Raw genomic sequence first — 16,067 nt, forward strand, 5'->3', positions numbered from 1 at the left:
TATCGAAAGCGTCAAGGACGACGCGAGCCTCGAGTTCGTGGGATTATTATTAACCTGTGCGTTTATACGATTTTTATTCCGCGGCTGTACATCCACGCTCGCATAACTGAACGATGGATCGGAAAGCATGAAAATACCCGACCGATTCGTCGCGCATCGAATCGTCGCGCGGCTGTCGAAAATCCTGCCGGTCGCTCCCTTCGTCCTGAACGTCTCTTTCTTTTTATCGAGCGCGGATTCTTAGACGGAAACTCCCAAGTCGAAGAATTCGCGTCAAATCCGTGAAGAGGATTTTGTAAAACGAATTTTAACTCAGCCGTGCAGCCGTTTTCGAACATTCCTGACGGCATTAACTCGCGCCGGGAGTATACAAGCCCGGCAATCAGTAGTCGCGCGCCAATCGATTAAAAAAATCAATAAAACGCCGATAAATCGGGTAGAATACGAATAAAAAGAGTATAAATCGGTGCTCGTTCGAAGCCGAAAATAATGAGAGTTTCCAACGAGAGCGGGCATTACGCGTGATAAATGAGTCACGCGAAAATATTGGAGCCGCGGGGGGCAGGAGAATTGAAAATAAAATGGTCGTATGAAATGAAAATTGGCAACTCTCGATCGTGCCGGGATGGGAGATCGGCAAAGCGAATTGAAATCTAGAGAGGGAAATGAGGAGCGTGCTCCGTGTGCTGATCGTGTTCTCCGATCCGAAGGAAAAGTGGTGGGGAAGTATTTGACAGCCGAACCACCGACGAGACTTGGAAATGTCAGTTTCACGCGACACTTGCTGGCACTCGTGCGTCCCTCGCGTAGCCTGACCTTCGATAACGATTCGCGATCGAAACGTTAGCGGTCCTCTGTCAAATTATTTTCTACTCGATCTAATATACGTTCGAACAAAAGTGTTTTTCAAATAAAACAATTAAATATCTCAAATAGATGAAATTGGTGAGAAAAAATCGTGGAAAATTGGTGCACCGTCGATGATCCTATTGATAATCAATCGCGTTGCTCAGGAACAGCTTTAAGGAGAGCATCGAACGAATTTATCCGTATCGAATCCTTATCGCGAATGGTCATTAATATGCGAAGGCTCGGAGGATCTGTCGATCCTCGCTGCTCATAGAGTTTTTCCAACTTGGTTACATATTGTGAGTACGCGGAATCCATTTTCATGCTTCGATTCGCTCTGTGCGGGTGACCGGATTCAGTTTTTAGTTTCGGCTTACGACATTATATACTTCATTGAACCAGTTAATAAAGAGTGTGTTTCAATGGCGTCCCGCCGTCCACGTCGCTATTCTTCGGACAAACAAATTAAATTTAATCATTTCGAGTTCTCGTAAGCCACGATGATTACGAGCTCGCGTTGACTCTACCTCATTTTTTTTCTCCTCACTTTCGTTCGAGCGAATCTCCACAAACGTGATTAAAACGTCGGATCCACTTGAAACGTTTACGAGTCTCAGAAAATTATTTCACTCGAAACATTCCCTGCGCTCTGTGCGCCCTCCTTTTATTCAAAATATTTAAACGAATAAGACGAGCGATGTTTATTGGTGACTTTTCGAACCGAAACCTTTGTTTTCAATGTTTTTGGAATACGCTCGCGCGTTGATAACTCTTCACGGTGTAACGTCGGTAGAAATTTTTCAATTTATCACTGAAATGCATTATCAAACGAGCAAATGCATATTCGTAGTAACTATAAAAAGTACACTATCGCGACTCGCTCGTGGCTCGTGCCTGCCTTCGCAAATCGTCGTTATATTTACAGAGCGATTTTCTCGAGCGAATACTATTTTCAAATGCGCGTTAATAATTGACGCGTCGATTAGTCATTCGTTGTTTTTTAAGGTAGATTTAAGATAATGGAATGGGATGGAACAGATTGTCCGAAGCAAATCAATTTTATCGCGTGCAACGAGTCGAAGCTGCTTCGAATTTCCAACTTCAGCCTCGGCTCGCAATATTTTTACATTTCAAGGAAAAAACCTTTATCTGGATTATTTCCGCGCTCGGGCACTCTCCTTTTTTCCTCAATATTCTTAGAACCCTGAAAAAACGTTTTACCATGCTCGCGTCGCGGATTTGCAGCGTCACCCGCGCCCAAAGAGCTCGCCTTTTCATCGATCGTCTGCCGAATCGTCGCGATCTTGCGTGAATCTGATTTTCTCTTCGAACTTAGATATCATGATAAATACGTAAATAAGGAAAAACTGAAACTGAAGCAAACTCTCGGAACGCTCGCGACACTCGCATTCTCAATATTTTCAAACCGATCGGTAATCGCACGAAGCCTCAATAAACGTTTTCCACGAATACAACTATATTTGGAACTCGAATTCGAACGAAAAACTGCCTCGTTTTTTCGTCTTACTAGCGACTCGCTTAGGCATTTCCTCAATTCGTCATCCTTCCGCGAACAATGCTTTCGGAAATATTATCTTAGAAAAACAGAAAAGACGCTCGCTCCTCGTGACACTTTTCTTAAGGCGTTTATAACTCGTTACAAAGTTAATTAATTAACGTTTGCAACAAGGTGAACATAGCGAAGAGGGTTAAGGACAACGGTTTTTCCCAACGATCATCATTTAAACGAGTATCGCAATTTCCCAAGTCAAGAAAGAATCTTTTCGATTCGGCAATTTGAATGCTCGCACGTGACGGTTACGCGATGGTCGGGGGTAAAAAAATGCGCAATGATCGCTCGTAGGTGTAGTCAGGCAAAGCGAATGCAGTTGCTGCCCCTCCACTCGCCGCGGTGTTACTTCATACGAACGAAGAAGCGGCGACTTCTCACGGAATCGTATCGCGTTGAGGCGAGCCTACCGAACGTACTATTTTTGCTGCGATTTCGATTATTAAATATTCCGAGAAAAAGGAACTTGACGAATGTGCGCCGATTGATCGAAGAAGAAAGATGGCGCGTGGCGCGTTGATATCGAGAAAATAAACCGCCTTTAAAGGACAACGAGGTGCTTACGTCACAGGGGTCTGCGGCACGGTTGCCCCGATTCGTGATGCGGTGAGCGGATTTCATCCTTGACGTATCTCGAGAAAGAAAAACGGAATGCGAGAAAATTAATTCGCACTAGCTACATACTCGGCATCTGCTTTCCTGCATTTTTTTTCTCAGCTTGCGTTGACCGCTGCCAACGCCAAGTTCAACGCCGCGAACAGGCTTTCGTCTTCCCTATGATTGAGAGAAGAATTTTAAAACGAGCCCACGAGGAACGCACGACTTCGACGATCGACTGTGCACTCGCGTATGAACTTAATAATTTATGGATGAGAAGTTACTACGAAAGAAATAACGTACGAAAGAAATAAAATACTACTAATAAAATACTCATCGCGGCTAGTCGCGCAATGCGAACGACCGATAATAAGTCACGTTGAAAATGAGTATTCGGCTACTCAACATTCCATCAGTAGGAAATACGTCAGATAATAATGGCGAGGAAAAAATAAAAATTTTCTTCCAATGACATTTTCACTGCGGTTGAGGTTTCTAGGAATTTGCGCAACGGATAATTTATTCGTGCGACTCAACATTTTTTTCTCCTCGAAACTAACTCATTTTTTTACATGATCGAGGATAATAATAATGAGGAATTTCACGCAGTGACGAAGATTCCTCCAAGTTTCATACGCGGCGCGGAAGCCGCATAAAAATGTGCGGCATTTTTCTAAATCGTTTTTATTTAAGCGCATCAGCGATCGCGGCTATCTTTAATGGGAAAAAAACGTCACAATGTGCGCTCGCCTGGCATTTTGAAATTGGCTCGCACACGAAAACCGAACGTAAATATACGTGGCGGTGGGATACAGGTGTCGCCTTTTCCTCGCTCATTCATATTATATTTTTCGCCTCACGTGAAACACCCGTGAACGTGTTACCAGTGTAATTATTATCGTTTGCACATTATTCATATGCTCCAACAAAAGCAGGCGACAAAGATAAACAGGGATAATGAGGCGACGTGCAATTTTTCAACGAGCTCCGACGTCAGCCTTCAACTGCGCTTGTGAACGTTCGTTATTTACGTTCATCTTGTATAAAAGGACAAAAAAATATATTAAAAGTTTGACCGCTAAAGCGTTTCCGGTTCATAAAAGACAACTTGCGCGAGCGCTCGATCGAACAAATCCGCGAAATCTTGGAAAAAATAAAAAAAACAGATTTTTCCTCAGATTCGAATGCTTCCTTTTTTTACAGGGAAAAAAAAATTTTTAAATCCTTCGTACCAACTGAAGTATTTGTGAAACTTGGACTCTTCGGGCGGGTCAACGTCGGCATCGGTCACCATCGTCCGGGTGGGAGAATCATTGCGGAACTGAAAAACAAAGAAAAGAGATCGCAATCGCTGAGGAGGAACCTTGAGTTATGACCGAATCCAATGGTAAGTAAAAAAAAATGAATAATCGCTCCTCTCGATGAGCGGCTGTACAAATGATTATTGTTAAGCGCCCAGATACGTTTCAGAAAAAGTATGAACCGACAAAAGATTAAATGGCAGAATGTTGTTAAATGTCAAATCCAACAAAACCAGCGACCAATATTTATCGTGCAGCCTCGTAAATGGGACAATAAAATAATAACAGTAAAAGGCGAGAGCTCTCGTGATTAATTGGCGTCATAAGATCCCAGAAGCTTCGGATGAGCTTGCGAGTTACGAAGAAAACTCGAATCCCCGTCGGTATCGTTGCATCGAATCGAATGCGGCCTCTGGCAACGTATTGCGAGGATCCGTAAAAAAAAAATGTTTCAATTGTACGTGCGAGTGCAGAGATCGAAAGATTTTTTCAAATTACAATCCGTCCGAGAACGTGGATGCGTGCAGATGTTGCTTCATTGATAAGAATGTTCTTATCGAGTATCACGAGACACTAATCAGATCGAACGGGCACCGGTGAAGTCCGAGAATACGGTATAATTATAACGCGAAACGCGAGATAGACTTGGTCTCGTTTCTCCTGCTGAGAGGCTCGAGAAGACACAGGAAAAGGTGCGAATGCCCCTGCCCACTGAAAAAACGTTTCAATAAGCCAAAACTACGATAACGGGTGGCGAAACAAATATGGAATTGTTTCAACTCACCAATTTCATTGATTTTGAGGAACGATGGATTTTTCAAATTTGCATCGACATTTGATTAATCCAACAAAGTGTTAATAAAATAAAATTTGATTATTCAATTTGAAGTTTCAACCAGAATAAGAATAATAATTCTCCGATACTTTTGCTGTTGACTTGGGTAAAAATACGACGGAAAAAATATTATGTTGTCAACTGCAAAATTACTTTTTCCAATAAAATTTTGATGCTTAATCTATAAATAGATTCGCTATCGGATAAACATCTCCGGGTATATAATAAAAATAAACGGAGCCAAGTGCAGCACTCGGTGTTGACACTGCTCGATCGATAGTCTATTGCACTCGCGAATATTCGCATTGACAAGGGCCGGACGACGCTGAAGTTTGCAACGCTCGCGTCCAACGAAGTGAACGAAAAAAAACAACATTTGTAATTGACCAATTTTTTATTTCACAAGAAACGAGAATAACTGGAATTCTTGGAGGCCTTTTTTACATCATTTCGTTGGACTCCAAAACTTCAGCCTCGTAACTCGTGGTGGATTGTTTTTATTATTGCTAGAGACGAGACGAGCACAACTGATTTTATTACTCGTGCTCGCGAAGCAAGGTGTACCCAGCGAAATGAGATTTTTCCGATTCTGTCTAGAACGTCGATTTAATACGCGATATTGGTTGAACGAAATACCAGATAAAACTGGACTGAGATCGATTTCAAGCGATTGCTATAGACGACCGTTTAACAAAATTTCCTCAATCAACATGACACTATAATGTTGTTGTAGCACCGCTGAATCACGTATACAAGTAGAACCGAAATGAAGAAATTCTGATTCTCAATAGCCTCGTCAATATTATCGGAGCGAAGAAGAGCTGCTTCGAAATTAAGGAGGGTGGCTACACTCGTCAAAATGATAAGAAATTGATCAAATTTGGTGATAATGTTCTTCAACATCAAGTGCGAAGACACAATTTTTTTCAAAATTTTCTTCTGCTTAGTTATCGAGTAATTACGCATTAAAGCAGATTTCTTATGCCCGGAATGTATACCTATATATATTTGGAAACGCTCTGCTTATACACTTGAACTTTAGTGATCAATTACTCGATAACTGTACCGAAGAAAAATCGTAAAAAATTTGTATTGTCAAATTTGGCCCTAAAGAATATGTTCACCAAATTTTATTAAATTCTTATCATTTTGAAATTTTTAATGTATTTAACATGGTTTAGCATGACAACATTGTATCGTCGGTAGCCACCCTCCTTAAGACGTGGGACGCTGTAGACTTGAAAATTGATCGATAACGCGCGAACAATGTTCGGAGTGGACAATTTCGTGCGATAAGGCTCTTAGGACGGGCACACGCGCGTTCGATACGATTATTTATTTTTCAAGCGTTCCTCGAAGCGTTTTTCAGTAAATCTATGATAAAAATGAAAGAAAAAAAAACAATATCTCGATCAGAATCTTGATTCTCGTGTGTGAAATTTCGTAACGAAAATCATCTTATCCGGAGGCACCGTCGTGCAAGATCGAACATTTGTAATCTCGCACTGTGAATCGTCCGATCGAAAAAATCATGTGTGCCAAGGTTCCTCGTCGTCTACTTCTCCTTAAAAATAAAATAATGAACTCCCTTATCGAGATCTCTCGCGAGTTGACGCGTGAATAACGAAACGGCGCGATTATCTTTCAGAGGCCGAGAGCTCGCTTTTGTGAAATCTCTCAATTAATGCGCTACCGTTTGTCATTTACCTTTTGACAGGACTAAAAAACGACAAGCAGTCGGAAGTGCAGTGGCAGAAAATAAGGACCGGTCACGATGGAGAAGAACTGGTACGTTGACGCAAACTGCTTTCACGTTGGATGAAAAATAGTATTGAAAATAATGGAAAGTCAATGATGATCAATCCTTTCAGCAAGTTCATGGTTTCGAAAAAAGCTGCATCGGTGCTTTTTTAACGTACCTCTCGTTCGTGCTGACGGTGGGTTGGGTTCGATTGTTCTTTCACTGGTATCCTCAGCTCTATTTATATGCAACGCACAAGCGATGTCAGCTGGATCGAGCCACCAAGTTGCTGATAGTCGACGATTATCAGGGAAAATACAAATCGTACTACGTCAAAGATGTGAAAACGGTGACGACGAGGAAGCTGAGGTGCGTTGAACGCCCCGAAAAACCGATCCGTCCGCGGGATCAATGATCCGTTGAATATTCATGTCTCGCTGCTGCATTTATTCACAGGCCGAAGACGTTTGCGAGTACGTTGAGCACGATAGATGACGAGACGTTAAAAAACATCGAAGGAAAAGATCTCGGGATAAGATTAGAAAATGGCACACTCCGGGAAGTGCCGGAGTATCGTGCGTTTTGGTTCAAAAAACAATGTTACATTTGGGACGATACGAAGAGCGAGTTTGCAAGATTGGTAGGTCTCGATAAGTTCGTCGCGTGCTCCGATCTCCACCTTGAGAACGGTCAGGGTTTGAGCAAGGATGAGCAATTGCTCAGGTACGTGTGCGCTCGCGAAGAGCTATTTTCGCGCTCGAGCATATTTGCACGAGTATAAATAAGGGAGACCGGGGCAAAATGGGATACCTAAGGAAATATTTAACTTTTCAGAATTTTGGGAAGCTCTGTTTATTTTTTACTACCAAAAACTAAGAAGTGTACTGGAATTCTTTTCGATTTTCAAAAAAAATAAAAAAATTCCGAGGCCAAACGGGGTATCCCTCAAAAACTCGTGAAAATTTTTTTTATACTATGATTTTAATTCAATGCACCTTGGGGGGTGCATTTTGTACCCGTAACAGAGTGCTTTGAACTTACCGCTGCAAGCGTTGAAAGCGATCTCAGCGCTTACAGCGCTCAAACGTATACGTCGAACGTACCCTCTGTAATTCAATTCAAAATTAATTATATGAATAATAACGAAGTTTATTTCGTAAAAATTTGTATTTTTTATCTACTGAATCATGGATTCAGTACAAAAACTGTGCAAAAACGTTTTCACTTTGAAAGTGATGCAGAATAAAGAGAATTTGAAAAAAAACGAATTTTTTAAAAAAGAAATCAAAATCCAAAAAAAAAACAAGATGTTTTGGAAAAAATATGTTTCATGTTCTTTTCGGACAAGTATAAAAATTGAAAAAAAGAAAAAAGACAAAAAATTTCTCTCATTTTTCGGGTATCCCGTTTTGCCCCGGTCTCCTCTATTTCTTTGTTTCATTGTTTTTTTTTTTTCCCCCCCCCCAGGCGTATCGTTTATGGAAACAACGAAATAATTGTGCCCGTTCAGAGCATACTTATTCTACTTCTTCTAGAAGTTCTCAATCCATTTTACATATTTCAAGTCTTCACCCTGGCGGTATGGCTGGCCGAAGGTTATTATTATTACACCGGTGCAATCATATTGATGTCGTTGTTCGGTATAACCAGCTCGATAATGCAGACGCGACGGGTACGTTGTGAGCATTGCTCAAAAAAAATTCGAAAAAATTAAGAATAAAAGCGACGAACGATCACGAGGCTTTCGTCATTCGTATCAGAACCAGATAAACCTTCACGGAACCGTGGCGTCGACGGAAACGGTTCGGGTTCGTCGGAGTTGCGGAAAATTCGAGAGTGTCTCGAGCGCCGAATTAGTTCCGGGCGACGTCATCGAGCTCCCTCGTTATCAGGGGACCGTCATTTGCGACGTGGTCTTGCTCACCGGCCACTGCATACTCAACGAGTCCATGCTCACCGGTGAATAATCTATTGACGGGTTAGAGACTGAAAATATCGGCAATTCCACTTTTCAATAACCTCGCGACCTCACGTTTCTCAGGTGAAGCAGTTCCGGTTACGAAAACGCCGCTTACGCCGCGCCAAGTTCTCTACGATCCGAAAGAGTGCTCTCAACACACTCTGTACAGTGGTACCTCCATTATTCAGACGAGGTAATTCAAGGACATGAATTTCTATCGTAAAAAGCTCGCTTTTCCTGACTCTGCCCTTCCTTAAGACCGACCTATCGCAAACTTCATTATTAGATGCGAACGTGATATTTTTTTGATAGCTAAAGCGCACAGAAAACGCCTGCAACGTTTTTGGGCGCATCGTCGACTAGTTACGACAATAAATAATCGATAAAATTTGGAAATTTAACCCCCAGCTTGTGGAGACCGCGCTCCAACAGAAATTTGAGCCACGAATAAATCGTTTTCCCGATTAGATGTTTTTTTTTTTTTTTTTTAATTCTCAAATGCTCAAAAAATGAGGATCATTTTTGAATAAAAAAGAAAGAGCAGGTTTGCCGAACAATGAAAATAAAAATGTTCGATTTAGTCGAGTAATTACGCGGTGTGTCGTCGCCTTCTGCTACTGGCGCTCTGGCTACTCTGGCAACGCTGCATAACGTCGAATAGCACGGGACGAATTTGAGTATGTAAACTATCAAACTGTTTTCATTGAATAGTGGAATTGAGGGTTCTTATCCGAGAAACAGAATGCTAGGAAAAATAAATTTGTTTGAAGAAACTGTTTCTGGTCAAGCCGAACATTGTGTCGATCCATAGTCAAACATTCTCGCACAAAGCGATGGTAAATGGTAAGCAAACGAGACAGTGTTGCCGTATATAAAAAATAAACCATCACGACGCACACTTGAAAAATCATGGACTTTCGTAATACCAATAAAATGATATATAAATTCATAATCTATAGCGAATTTAAAGTTTTCAAAATAATGAGCTGTCTCTTGACTATGGCTGCTGCGATAGGTCGACCTTAAGTTCGCTCATTCGTCTCCAATGACTCGAAGCTTTTTGAATCTTTGACCAGAATCCAGGGAGACGCTCCGGTTTTGGCCAGGGTTATTCGCACAGGCTTGCAAACCAACAGAGGAGCTCTCGTAGCCGCGATACTTTATCCACCCCCGGCCGACTTCAAATTCGATCAGGACTCTTACAAATTCATTGGGATACTCGCTTTCATCTCGTTACTAGGATTCATCTATACGGTCGTGACCAAAGTACGTTGAGAAGCATTTCGCGTGCTTAAAGTTTTTTTCCCCCGCGAGCGCCGTTCGACAAAACTACGGAATCGATCGCCGTCTCGAGGTCAAATGATAATTGTGTTCCCAATGACTTCAGGCTTCGAGAGGAATAACGGCGGGTGACATTGCCATTAAGGCCCTCGATTTAATCACCATCGTAATTCCACCGGCTCTTCCGGCTGCGATGACTGTTGGAAAGTTATACGCGCAGGCTCGACTGAAAAAGGCACAAATATATTGTATCAATAGCCGTGTCATAAACGTCTCCGGCAGCTTGAATTGCGTCTGTTTCGACAAGGTAACGAGCCTCGCGACACTTTTCCTGCACACGCATATTTCAAGTTTCGAAGCGACACCCGCGAGATATAATTGAGTTCGTTTTTTATCGGGAAGACCGGAACTTTGACGGAGGATGGCTTGGACATGTGGGGCGTGGTCCCGAGCACCGCCGGGAGCTTCCTAAATCCGGAAAAGGATGTTCCAACCCTGAAGAATCATCCCCTCTTCGAGGGCATGCTCGTCTGCCACAGTCTGACCATCATCAACGACGAGCTCTGCGGCGATCCTCTGGACGTGAAGGTGCACAAGCTTGGCTAATTTAGCATCGGAAGAAAATCGAGTACGGAATTCCATTCGTCGCGCTTCCCTTCCAATAATGTCGCGAGGCCTTTTTTATTTTTTATTAGATGTTCGAGAGCACGGGCTGGATGCTGGAAGAACCGGAAATCGGCGATACGAGTAAATACGATCTGTCGACACCGACGATCGTCAAACCACCCAAGAGCAAAAATTTGACTGAAAATATGAACGAACTCGCCGAAATTGGGATCGTACAGCAGTACCAATTCTCCAGCTCCCTTCAACGCATGTCGGTAATCGTTCGTGTCCTCGGAACCGATCACTTCAGAGCATATACCAAAGGCTCCCCCGAAGTTATTCTCAGCCTCAGCAAACCCGAAACCGTTCCTGACGACATCAACTTTGCTCTGCGACGATACACCGAGCAGGGCTATCGCGTTATCGCCATCGGGAGATCCATTATTAACAGGACACATACCAAAGTAAGTGTTTTTCGTGTTTAAAAAATCATTTGCGTAGAGAATCATTCTCTTCTAGGATGAAGACGTTTTCGAAGAGTAACTGGCCACTGTTGTACTGGAAAGTTTGCTTGAAACGCTCCTAAAAAAAGCAATAACCAGGTTAAAGTTTTGATCCAAACACTGAGAAGAAAATTTCGTTGACCGAAACAAATTTTGTGGCGTTCAACCAAATTATTTAGTTCGATACGTTCAACTAAATATTTCTTAAATAAAACAAAATACTCCCGTACCATATTTGTGAGGATCCAGTACTCAAATCTTCTCGATCACCGAGGAATAATTTATGTGCCCCGTTAAGGTAACTCCTGTACTGCATGCTGGTCAAATGAATGATAAATTTTCAAAACGCTTTTAGACCAAGTTTAACGTACCGATTAAATGTATTGTTAGTGGATTTGTATTACAGCATATCTCATTAAGATGTAAAAATATTAAAAAGGCTAGTTTTGGAAAACCATCAACTGATAAATGCAAATTTCCACGCTGACACATTTTCAGTGGTATTTTTCAAAAAATTATCTGCGTTTTTTCATCGATTTTATTGCACCAAGTCTCAGTTTGTTCCTCAACTGATCCTCTACGAATTCACCACGTAGATTTTCCTTTAAACTCATTCCTCAGAGAAATTATGATTAAAAAAGTTTTTTCACTTAATGAACAATTAGCTACAACGGTAAAACGATCAAGTTAAAAAAACAACTACGCGGTGGATTCATAGAGGACCAATTGACGAACAAAATGAAACTTGTTGCAATAAAATCGATGACAAAGCGCAGATAATTCTTTGAAAAATACCACTGTAAATGTATCAGCGTGGAAATTTGCATTTATCATGCAGTTGATGGTTTTGCAAAACTAGCCTTTTTAATATTTTTACATCTTCACGAGATAATTTAGCTAGTTTTGAAAATTTAGCACTCATTTGACTAGCATGCAGTACAGGAGTTACCTTAATAAGGAAGAAAATGAATAAACTGGGAGTCTTATATTCGTACAGGTGGTGGGCTGCTGGCGCGAGAGCCTTCTGGCTGATTTTTGGCACACCAGAAATCGTGCCAGGGAGAACAGACATAAAATCGTCGTTTAGTTGAAAGAAACAAACGATCGAGATGATTGAAATAACTCAACAAAGGGTGATTCGAAACCAGTTTTCAGCTGTTGATGAACAAAAGATATATTAAATGTCTTACTACAACGTGATAACGAATAAACTTTCATACTTATTCAACTCACAAAATGTGGTGACAAAGCAGAGATAACCAACTATTTTGTTGCTTTTGCATCAATTAAAATGAACCAAATTTATCGTTTTCGTTCAACAATTTTTTTTTTCTATGGATTCACTGATTCTTCGAGTACACAACTCCATTTATTTATCGCAACGATATACAAATGGATTCAAATGGATTTAATTCGTTGAAAGAAATTTCGTTCTCAGTGCAAGAACGAGGAATGCACAAGACATTTCTTGGCGACTAATACCAAAAAATTGATCGTTTTGTTACAGATTGAGAAAATGCCACGAGAAAAGGTGGAAAAGGATTTGGAATTTCTCGGTCTGGTCGTACTGGAAAACAGGCTGAAAGAAGCGACGGTCGGAGTAATCGAAGAGCTGAGAGAAGCCAATATTCACGTGGTCATGATAACGGGTAATTGGTGCTGGTGGATCAAACTTGCGGTAGTCGGGTCAAATGTCAGAGAGCGAGAAAGACTGAAAAAATAATTTGCTCGACAGGGGACAATATCCAGACGGCGGTGAGCGTAGCGAAGGATTGCGGGATTTTGTCTCACGACGAAACGGTGATAAATGTAACGGTTGTACCTGGGGATCAGAGGACGGAAGCAAAAATTTATTTCAACGTCCAGGGGGGTCCGATAAAGAGGACGGTACGATGGCGGGGAGCTTAATTATTATCGAAGTATTTGAAATGACGAGTGAACCAATTGTTTCTGATTCGATTGGTCTGGTCGAGCAGGGGGGCAAAAAGATGACGTCGTCCCTGGAAGCGTTGGAAAGAGGAATCAAGTCCAGCGACTATCGGTTTGCCCTGACCGGTCAAACGTGGCAGCTTCTTCGGGAGCATTACGCCGACCTGGTGCCCCGTATCTGCGTGAGGGGTGCAGTTTTCGCGAGAATGACGAGCGATCAGAAACAGCAGCTCGTGCTCGAACTCATGCAGCTTGGATATTACGTCGGTGAGTCGGAGGGACTTGGCTTCATTTTTTTCCAGCAATAATGAAACTGATGAAAATGAAAAGGAAAGGAAAGTGAGCTCGTTTTAATATGTCTCGATCGATACGATTTTGTCCAGCCATGTGCGGAGACGGAGCCAACGACTGCGGGGCGTTGCGAGCCGCTCACGCGGGTGTCTCCCTGTCCGAAGCGGAATCAAGGTAAAGCGAATATTTGGATAAATCATCAGCGAGTTTTCTCTACAACAAAAAATGTCTTTTTCTCGTTCAGCGTTGCAAGTCCGTTCACGTCGAGGATCCCGGACATAAGATGCGTGCCGAAGGTGATAAGGCAAGGTCGGGCCGCCCTCGTAACTTCCTTCGGAATATTCAAGTTCATGGTGACATATTCCCTGACGGAATTTCTCTCGGTCATAATTCTCTACTCGATCGACTCGAATCTGACGGATCTTGAGTTCTTGTTCATCGACATATGTCTCATAGTGAATTTCGCATTTTTCTTCGGCAAGACAAAAGCGTACGAGGGCAAGTTGGCGAAGCAGCCACCGATGACCAGTCTCCTGAGTTTCACGCCTTTGTTCTCCCTCGCGTTGCACATGTTCGTTATGACGGTGTTCCAGAGCACGGCTTATTACGCGGTCCGATCGTTCGCGTGGTTCGAACCGTTCGTACCGAGCTCAGCGACGAGCTACTCGTCCTACGAAAATTATTCCGTCTTTTGCGTCTCGCTCTTTCAATACATAACGACAGCGGTGATATTCTCGCGTGGAAAACCTTACAGAAAAGCAATTTACACGAATCGGGCGTACATTCTTTCGATATTGATCCTCGTCGGGATTTGCGCTTACATAACCATTTATCCGGCCCACTGGCTCAAAAGTGCGCTCCAGCTCGTCACCCCGCCGGAACTCGATTGGCCGATTCTCATTATTCTTCTCGCCTTCATAAATTTCCTCCTTTGTTTCGCCGTCGAAATGGTGATAATAGAGTACGCGATCGAACGACGGATCAAGCCGAACCTCTACAGACCTGAAAAATCAAAAAAAGCTTATTTAAGGATCGAGTATGATCTCGCGAACGATTCTGAATGGCCGAAAATCGACAGGGACTTACCCATCCTACCGGTAACACCGAGCGTTGAAAATATCCTCAAAATTTGTACCGACGACGATCGAGCCAAAGCCGAAAGTGCAATCTCCGCTCAAAGACCAGCATCCACTGAGCAAGCTGGAATAAAAAACCTCGCTTTCGTCGACGATGAAAATCTCGCGATCCTTCCTATCAACGAGACGACGAGATTCTAATTATTTTATTTTTTTCTTTTCCGCGATAGTTTTGCATTCCCCGAGGGCGTTACCCGGAGTTTCGCTCTATCGCTCCGCAGTTTCGAGCATCATCTTCCACGCGGACATGCACGCGCTCCTATTTTTCGTCCGGTCGCCTCCGATTATAAGTCAGCACTCGCGAGTCGTCGTCCAAATCCTTGCCACCATTTTTCTTTTATTCGAGCGAGAGTTACGCGACCGCTCATTCCTCTCGGTGGCTATGAATTTTTTTTATTACTCGACTCTTTTCCTATTAATTTCTCTTCGTGCTTCGACTCCCCATTAACACGATTCATGGCTTTTTCACAAATCTTGAAACTATTTCTTTTTCTGATTAATTGATAAAATGTTTACGATTCTACGCAAAATCGAGTGATTTTTTCGTCTGACGTAACTTTTTAAATGAAAATGGTAAAACAAAAACTAGTAGGGAATGAGAAAGGAGGGAAGTAAAAAAGCCCCGGGCATTGGGCGTCATTAGCGGGATAAGAATGAACTCGAGTCGAAGCACCGAGACGAACGCTCCGAGCTTCGAGAGATTCAATATAAAAAAATTCAAAACTCCATGATTTTTTTACTGCCCATAAAATTTGACAGCCTAAAAGACATTTCCCAAAAACGTTATATGAAGAAGATCGAGCATTCCTCTTGGCACGTGTTGTGCCGGAGGCCTTCGAATGTCAAAAAATCCGATGGAGAAAACGAGCTTTTAAAAAACTGCGCGCTCGATCCGGGCGCCGTCCAAGCGTATCTCTGTGAAATCAAAAGAAGATCGAATAATGATTAACTTGGGGATCCAATGATAAAACGTGTATGAGCACATTGTGATTTGTATTTAAGGAGGTTTTACTGTGTAAGGGTTTCGATGAAGGAGCCATAACGAAAGGAATGATGAACCGATTGACAAACACGATACGGTACGTCGACATGGAAGAAACTAAAACGTGTATGAAAGTCTTGCGCGCGGAGTCGAAGCGCCGAGTATGCCAAATCGATTGACTCGTTGTCGTTTTAGCGAGGCTCGTTACGACGACTTTTCGTCGTCACAAAACCTACGATGTTTAAGATTTTAAAAAGTTTTCGAGATGCTATTCCTTCCGGGTATTCCATTTTATTGGTGAAAATATTGTGAAGGTAGAATTGAACAACGATCGATAAAACATCGAAGTGAATGTATTATTAATGTAACGTTATAAACGGGTCTCGAGCCTTTTAATTTTTTAATAAAAACATTAAATCACCGAGTCACGTGTGCTAACGGAACGTAGCGCGGAGTACCGAAATCTCAATGGGAGAATTGCTCAAT

At 42.3% G+C, this 16,067-nt stretch overlaps 1 protein-coding gene across 1 annotated transcript; it reads left to right on the plus strand.

Moving 5' to 3' along the window:
• Positions 1-761: 761 nt before the first annotated feature.
• On the plus strand, positions 762-16,005 carry LOC122413439 (polyamine-transporting ATPase 13A3-like). The gene is made up of 17 exons (XM_043423778.1): positions 762-1,148; positions 4,220-4,403; positions 6,870-6,940; positions 7,024-7,262; positions 7,350-7,616; positions 8,361-8,565; positions 8,654-8,852; positions 8,935-9,046; positions 9,930-10,119; positions 10,241-10,441; positions 10,537-10,722; positions 10,830-11,204; positions 12,751-12,892; positions 12,979-13,130; positions 13,220-13,439; positions 13,556-13,637; positions 13,708-16,005. Exons 2-17 carry the CDS (start codon positions 4,388-4,390, stop codon positions 14,738-14,740), a joined length of 3,690 nt encoding a protein of 1,229 aa, XP_043279713.1. The 5' UTR covers positions 762-1,148; positions 4,220-4,387; the 3' UTR covers positions 14,741-16,005.
• The last annotated feature ends 62 nt before the right edge of the window (positions 16,006-16,067 follow it).

The sequence above is a fragment of the Venturia canescens genome, chromosome 7, assembly GCF_019457755.1.
Source record: "Venturia canescens isolate UGA chromosome 7, ASM1945775v1, whole genome shotgun sequence".
Taxonomy (NCBI): domain Eukaryota; kingdom Metazoa; phylum Arthropoda; class Insecta; order Hymenoptera; family Ichneumonidae; genus Venturia; species Venturia canescens.

Excerpts from the sequence above, each read along its gene's own strand:
- LOC122413439 (XM_043423778.1), top strand. Across the intron at positions 11,205-12,750 it reads TTAACAGGACACATACCAAA|ATTGAGAAAATGCCACGAGA; the intron begins GTAAGTGTTTTT and ends GTTTTGTTACAG. Across the intron at positions 13,440-13,555 it reads GCAGCTTGGATATTACGTCG|CCATGTGCGGAGACGGAGCC; the intron begins GTGAGTCGGAGG and ends GATTTTGTCCAG.